The 8,196-nt window shown below is 41.8% G+C and overlaps 1 protein-coding gene across 3 annotated transcripts in view; it reads right to left on the bottom strand.

The window, feature by feature from the left end:
- The window catches only part of LOC116060518 (E3 ubiquitin-protein ligase DTX1-like), a 40,287-nt gene that overhangs the window by 18,719 nt on the left and 13,372 nt on the right, over positions 1–8,196 (bottom strand). For all 3 annotated transcript variants that reach the window (XR_004897094.1, XM_031314112.2, XM_031314111.2), the window contains exons 3-4: positions 4,431–4,645; positions 3,407–4,272 (exon numbers count right to left, since the gene is read on the bottom strand). Coding sequence is in view for 2 of the 3 variants with exons in the window: in XM_031314112.2 (XP_031169972.1) it covers positions 3,407–4,272; positions 4,431–4,645 (1,081 nt within the window). In the remaining variant the exon portion in view is untranslated. The remainder of the gene's footprint in view (positions 1–3,406; positions 4,273–4,430; positions 4,646–8,196) is intronic.

Genomic DNA, 8,196 nt, shown 5'->3' on the forward strand with positions numbered 1-8,196 from the left:
ATATATATATATATATATATTCTTATATATACTCGTACCACATTGTTCGCCATGCCCAAAGGTTTTTTCCAAGATGTTTGGCTAACTGCGATGTAGATAAGAACCTGCGGCCAAATCCACAAGACGGAGTTGATGAATATGTAGAAGTACAGTAATCACTTCTTTGTTTTGCTTTTTACAGTACAAGCAAGTTGAGGAACACTGCATTTGATGTTTTACAGTACTACTGTCTTTTCTTCTCTATTTTGTAGCTAATTATTTTTGCTTTGATTCAAATACACCTGTTGTTTTATTTGTTGTGATCATACTGTATTGTTTTTCATCAATACATTTCAGGTTTGTCTGTAGTATTCTCTCTACTACTGCAGTACTTTTACAGGGAAGTCTTTACATCTAGTACCATAATGAAACATGTATCACCTATTTTGTTGATTTGATTGTACGAACGATGACCCAGTGAACTATGGGGAGCTTGTGTGTGGGTGATCTAAAGTAACGTTTCAATGGTATTTCACAATACGTTTGTTTTTTAACCAATGATTGTGCAAGTGCAAGATTTCTTTAAAGATATGAATGAATGATGCAATGTTTTGAACATTGGACAGCCTGTGTTACAAGTGATGATCGTTTTGAGTTTTGTGTCTAGAGTTTTGAAAAATGACATCAAGGTTCTGAAATTATTAGCAAAGGGATTGTAAAAAACTGTAAACAATAAACAGGTCTGTAACCCCATGATACAACCAGAACAACAAACCCAGAACAGGAATTCTAAGCAGAAATAAATGTGAATCTAAAGAGTCACACCTCTGCGTACCAAGTATGTGACTCATTACATCACTAACAAGCATAACACCTTCAGATGGGAGTTAAAGGGTTGTATGTATTAGGGCTGTGCTCGATTGAAGAAATTCTTTGTCGACTAACACTCATTCAATTGTATCGACTAATCGATTAGTTGATTTAATTGACAGATCTGTAAATCTGAGTTTCTCCGCAAAGAGTCATGCAAAAGCACCACTTTAATTCTTGTGTTTACCAGAGATGTGTTCGTATGTTTCTTGGAAATAAGTCAGCATGAAAAAAAACATAAAATATGACTAATCGACTAAAGAAATCTTAGTTGACTAAGACCAAAACGACCGATTAGTCAACTAATCGACTAAGAGGGGGCAGCCCTAGTATGTATGCATGTGGGTATGTGAGTACATATCCGGCGTGTGTTTATGTGTGTTTGAACGTGCATTTCTCATTGCGTGTCTGTACAGACTGTATGAATGTTTGTCACTGCAAAATAGGACTGCATGATATGGATAAATATCCTGTATGAGATACACTTTGGATGTTGCGATGATAACACGAGGTGCAAATAAGTTTCAGTGTCTCAAAGTAAAATCCCTGAAAATGTAAATCGGTAATTTTCAAGTCTAACACCTAATAACGATTATAACAATTATCTGCATCTTGCTCTGATCTGCCAAATGAAAAAAGGGCCACAAAATGTTGGTCTGCATTTAGCTTTGTTTTAGCTTTTACTCTAAATCTGAATTTAGAAACAGCAAAGCAAAGCAGGAGCTTTACGAGTCTTGGTTATTATGATCCTGCTACTACTTGTGATGTTAATTGTAAAGGAAATGTATATAATAATATGATAATTGCGCCATCATCACCTTCCTCTTCCTCGGGGCTTTAATGAAGCTGCTGGTGTGTCAGTGGTCTTGTTGTGTGGTGTGTTTTACAGTCATGTGATTGGCAAAGGTTCTAAAAGCAGGAGAATACTGAGCGTCTGCATCCACGCACAAAATAACACCACCTTGATGAGTGAGTTGCATCATGTGTGTTCAAAACATAACACAATGAATACTAACAACTATTGTTATGTTATTGATTTACTCTCCTCTGCTCGGGCCAATAAATATTTATTTATAACAGGCATAGTACTTAAAGGAGAATTCCGGTCCATTTCAACCCGTAGCTCTGTTGTTTGTAAATTTGGAGTGCTTTCAGTAGCGAGAAAAATGAAAACAATTGGTGCTGCCTACACTGTGTTATCCTCCTGCTAGCGTTAGCACCCAACAGGCTGAAACAGGGCAAGTTTTAAAGGTGCTTTTAGCCTCTTAACATGTTCCAAATGTCATTACAAGTGCCTACCCATGTGAAGTGATTCCTTCTGAGTGAACACAGTGAATCTGACTGCAGGAGATGTGAAAGAAATGCATAAAAGTTGTGCTAATTCAGCTCTGTTTAGTTCCAGTGGTGAGACAGTAAGACGAGTGCTTTGGGACCGTTTACAAACTACAACACCGAAAAGAGATACAAAAATATTTTCAAAAATAGGCATATGCTTATTTTTTAAAAGTAAGTGCTGTAGTACAACTAGCAGGAGACAAGTTATAATTGAGGTAAGTTTGGAGACACTACCTTATTTAATCATTAAATTAATCAATATTTTTGTCCATTGAGCCAATCTGTGTGTGTGTCTGTGTTTGTATGTGTGTGTGTGTGTGTGTGTGTGTGTGTGTGTGTGTGTGTGTAGCTGAGCCCCACCCTCAGTCAAACACATCAAAGCAGAGGAACAGGACGCTAGCGTGACCATTCATGACAGCAGGGTTAGGGTTAAACCCTAACCCTAACCCTCCGCCTAGGCCCTGTAATGTAGTTACTTAAAAACCTAATCATTCGTCATTCGGAACAACTGCAGCTAATGTTAAGTGATTGTCAATGGCTCTGATATGTCCGGTCTCTGTTATGGGCGTGTGCTGGGCTGTACTATCAAAACAATTAATTTGGCCGGAGAGCTTGATAGTTCACGGACAACAACATTTGATTGGATAGAACCCCAGAAGACAGACTGATCTCATGAAGTGGCATATGTATGACACACCAAGTTGTATGCCATTTTGGCGTGTTATCAAGACGCATCCTCGCTTTTTAGCTTGTTTATCAACACCGTTTGGCCTCCATTGACTTACATTACCTTGCAATTGCATGTGAATTTACGCTGTAGCGAGTAGTATGAAAGGGCAAAAATCCACGTAGGGAGGATGGGTCAAAACACAGGACTTTCACCCAGGAGACCGGGGATCGTGTCCCGCATGTCACGTTTCCTTCTTCTTCTTTTACTAAATCCAACCCCGTTCTTCTTTTACTAAACCCAACCCGTGTGCTGTATACGGCACTCAAAATGCGTAAACATACACGCCACTTGTAGAAAGTGGCGTGTATGTTTACATCCGCTGTATACAGCGTAGACATACACGTAGATATCTCAAAATGCGTACAGATAACACGCCACTTGGCTTAATAAAGTGGGCGTGTATGTTTACGCAAAGTCATGCTGTCATGTTGCAGAAGAAGGGTTGTGGTTTCAAATTCTGGAAAAATCACATCCATGGCTTATTTTACTCACCCTGATGCTATGAGCGCTCTGGACTGGGCCATCGCAATCCTCTGTAACGCTGGTCGGCTCAGCCCAGCTAAGCTTGATCTCGGTGGCAACGGGGCATGGCACACTGTTGCTGCGGACGTTGGTGGGCGCTGTGGCTTCATCACCATCGGCGACGGAGATGGCACAGGAGAAGGGGGCGTGGTCACGCTGTTGGCAGGGGTAATTAATGTGGCGGTTGGCACTGATTCGTTGGCTGAAGATGAGGAGTGCTTGGCCAGAATGGATGGAGGGATCAAGTTCGGGTTGGATGATGGAGGCTGAGGAGGCGGGAGGGATGGCGGAGGCGGCCTGTTGGAAGACGAGGAGATACCCAGAGTGGAGGTCCCAGCGGTGAGTGCAGCCAGCGACTGAGCAAACAGCTGGGCGTTCCTTCTTGGAGAGGCGGTGTTTTTGGAGATGGCGAGACCATGCGGCAGCGTCTGATAGTAGTTGGAGTTGGAGTTGGAGTTCTGCTGCTGTCCTCGCCCCAGAGTGGCTGATTTAGACGGACTCAGAGGTTTAGAGACGATGGGCGCCGAGTTCTTGGGCCGCTGCATGGTTAGTGAGCGTCTACCTAGAGTCTGTACCCCTGCTCCTCCTGTATTGGTCTTTACACTAAGAACCAGCATGCACTGCTGGCAGGAACAAGGTTGGCCCAATCCAGTAGCTGGTAAGCCCCCATTGGAGTAGAAAGAGCTTGCCCCCGACACCCCAACACCCAGCAGGGCTCCTGTTATGCCTCCTCCTGCACCGCTTCCCTTTGGTATTGGGAGAGGACCAGACACTAGAGGGTAGGCCATGTCAGCACGTCTCTGCAGCCTCCGACACCTCTGGCTCTGTCTGTTCACCTGCAGGAGGGCAGAACAGAACATTTTATGACATTTTTGATTATTAGTTAACCCTCATATGCTGCAGCTTGAAAGCTAAATATCAGCCATTTAGTAAAATAATTACAGGTAGTAAGAAGTTTCAAGTTGATTTAGTTTGATAAAGAATTTAAACACACCTGTGTCATGTTCTGAAAATCGATGAGGTAGCAGAAGCCGAGTGGTGTCAGGTCGAGGCAGGGCTGCTGCCGACTGTGGGCGTTCTCGATGGCGATGGCCACCTCCATGTCGTAGGCCGTCCACGTACCTGCATCGTTTTCCCACTCCCACTGCCAGCCCTGACCTGGGGCTGAGGCTGGGTCATAAAAACTCCTCCGCACTGGACGGATGGTTCCTGAAAAAGAAAGAAAGGAAATATAAAAAATGTGCCTCAATTACTTTGTCCCAATAAGTTTCTTCAATAGTTAACTAAGAGCCTCTCCACCGGATAAAAGACAGAAGCAAATCAAAGCTAGTAAGGTGGGGATGCAGTAAAATTGAATGCAAACACGTTATTTGCAGATAGCTTGTTCAGATCTTCACAAATGAAAAATGATAAACAAAACAATTACAATGTATTAATGTCAAATTGAATAAAGTAAATGTAGTAATGCCAATAAAACCAAGAGATCAAGCGAGAACAAAATCACCATGAAGCATTCAAATACTGATTTGGACGTTGATTACCATGATAAAAATGTACAGCTTCGAAGCATTCAGGTCAGTCCTAAAGCAAACCACTGAGCCGTAAAACAGGCCTGCACCTTTAAATCAGTTTTTACACACTGAGTTACATGTTCTCTGGTTGAAATCGTTGTCATGTAATACTCAACTACAAAATGAACTAAAATGTTAGTAAATCTACAGATTGAACATTTGGGATTTGGGTTAGCTCCTTGCTAAGATGGCTGAGGGTTCTGCTATAAATATAGCTTGTCAAGACTGACAGCACCACAATCAACTGTTGAGTGACTCTTAACAGCACCTCTCACATGAGAATCGGTTTTCTAGCACGATATAAAATTTGGTTGTGTTAAGTTAAACTACAAATTAGGGTGTGACATTTCTCCCAGAAAGAGGTCAATGTCGGTATTAGATTGGTACATCAAGTAGACAACTTGATATGGGAAGATATTTATATATTTATTTCCATTCAGCTCAGCCCTTATTCAAAAATGCTATAAAAATGTGAGTCAGTCAGTTCCATTAGGCTACCTATAAATAACCAACCTGCCAGCAGGAATAATGGAGACAGTGAAAGGGTCTAAAAAAGGGACTTGACAATTTGCTTATGTAACGTCCATAGAGTCATAATGTAGCCTTTCTAACTAGATGCATTATGATTATTAAAATACTTGGATGAGTGGGTAACATATCTACCAAAGGGGCTGTGAGTTAAAGCACTCATTCATACGTGTTTTTTACTTTCAATTCAATATTTCACTGACTGAAGGCATGCAAACAATCAGTGCACAACTGAATAAATAATTAAAAATACAAATAAATAACCAGAGCACAACAATGTTTCTGTCTCCCAGTGGGACAGAGGGGTGGGAGGAGGGTCCCTAAACCAACCAACCAGAAACTACCTCAGTCTCCAGGGGTAACAGGCTATTCAATCCATGCCAGGACATGGAGAGGAAGGCATGTGTGTGTGTGTGTGTGTGTGTGTGTGTGTTTGAGAGTGAGTGAGAGAAAGACTAGTACAAAGAGGTGATATTGGCAGAGTAGCATCAGCATACAGACATCAAAAGGAAGGAGTTGAATGGACGGGGCTGCATTTGTTTGTTGTGGACAGAGAGACAGATAGAGAGTGAGTAACCCAACTGAGATATCCCCTACTGTACTGCTTGTTGTGTCTATAGTTCATTTAACTTGCTGCAGGAATCCCTAAAAAGAAGATGCCGATAGATCCCTTTGGAGGACTGAGTGTATGTTACAGCAAGAGACAGCCAGATATGCAAAGAGTCTCTCAAATGTATGTGAGACAAAGATAAAAAGAGTGTTTGTGAGAGTATAAGACCCCCCCCCCCCTTCCTCTCTGTTGAATGTATCCAGTGTGGAGGGGAGCACTTGACCTGCTGATTACCACGTGGAATGTCATTTCTCTCTCAAACTGCAGAGCGAATGAGTCCATTCACAGAAAGACAAAAAGCAGACTGAGGCCAAGCTGCGCTGCTGTCTGGTTTTCTGATATGGGCAGGAGATGCTGTTCGTCCTAGTGGTGGTGGGACAGAGGCAGCTCCAAAAATAGTACCCACCGTGGCCCAAATGTAAAAATGGAGATTCCCGATAGCATTATTGAATAGAATTTGAAAGCACGTCTGCTTGTATGCAAAGATATGATCACTAAAAATAAGCCTTTGCAAAAAGTAATAGAAATTAAACTTTGACAACAAAGATTACATGGTTACTTGTTGGTAATTAATAATAATCCAAAGCTGCTTTGATGTGCAGACTTAGATGTTACGTAATTTCACTTCATCTTTTATGTAGTTTCATCTTCAGAGAACTAGTTAACCCGATGGACTTGCTGTGGCGTCAAACAGGACAAAACCACATGGGCACTCTTTCATAACCTCTTCATTATGCTAATACTAAAAGGAATACTGTAAGCAAGAACCATTATGGGAAAGATAGTTGTGCATCCAGAAGCTCAAGGTCAGACCTTTGAACTCTTCAACATGTGAAACATGGTCAATAATTCAAGAGGAGCCAGGATAGAAATTCATAACCCAAATACTTTTCTCGCCTTTTATCCTCAACTGTGCTCCCTATAAGCTAGTAAGCACAGGAGACTGGGTGTGTGTGTATGTGTAATCATGTGTTAATGTGAATGTAAGCATGCTTGGGTGTGCCCCATGTCTACAAATTAACCAAGACGTATCCGATAAAAGCAGGTGTTATTGGCTCTGACAGTTACAGCTGTGGGACTGTTTACACACAAATAATGTGCATGATTTTTTCAATGCATTGTACACAGCTTTACAGCAAAAGCCTTAATCCTGCTGCTCTCTCACAGTACCACACCCCTTCTAAATTCTGTCAGAGCTGGATCAACACAAGGCCTGCTGCTGCTTTCAAATGTCTGTCACAGTTGGAATCAAGTGAAGTATGGCTGGGTGTGGCCACACTGGATTTATACACTGGTCAGACTGTTTCTATGTGAGTGCAGGGTTTTAAATAATAAATCCCTTGGTCTATCCTTAATCTACTGAAAAGAAAATCGCAAAGTTCAAAGTCATTTAACAAAACCAAGAACATACACACTTAGCTGAATGAACTGTACACATCTGGAAGGTGAACAAATTGTTGTGATAAAGTGGAAAAGAACTAAAAGCCAAAGTAAACATGGAAAATATGTATAAATGTGTATGAGCGCCAGTGAGAGAAGTTAAAGTGAGTGAAATGAGAGGGTGAGAGAGGACAAAGAGGCCTACGGCAGGTGGAGAAAGAGACTGGCCATCTGGTCCTTATTGTTCACTCTACCACTGACCCCTCCCTACACACACACACACACACACACACACACACACACACACACACACACACACACACACACACACACACACACACAGGACTGCAGACTGACCAGCAGGCGTTAGGGTCATACTTCATGCAGGAAGGTGTTTGTGCTTCTCTCACTTTTCATGAAACCCTCAACAGCAGTGACTCTGTGGGGAAATCCAGCATCCGACATGAGCCAGCACTTTCTCTTCCTCTCTGTTTATAGTTTCAGCCTGTTCTAGAAATGATTGACTCTACACGGTTTCAAATCTCCTTTGCTGCAGAACCTTGTGCAAGACTGCAATTCAAAGTGTTTTGGACACAATTAGGTCATTATGAATGACTGCATATGGCTATAAAGCACAAACATGTCTTATGTACACCTTGTAGAACTCTTTA

Source organism: Sander lucioperca, chromosome 4 (genome assembly GCF_008315115.2).
Source record: "Sander lucioperca isolate FBNREF2018 chromosome 4, SLUC_FBN_1.2, whole genome shotgun sequence".
Taxonomy (NCBI): Eukaryota; Metazoa; Chordata; class Actinopteri; order Perciformes; family Percidae; genus Sander; species Sander lucioperca.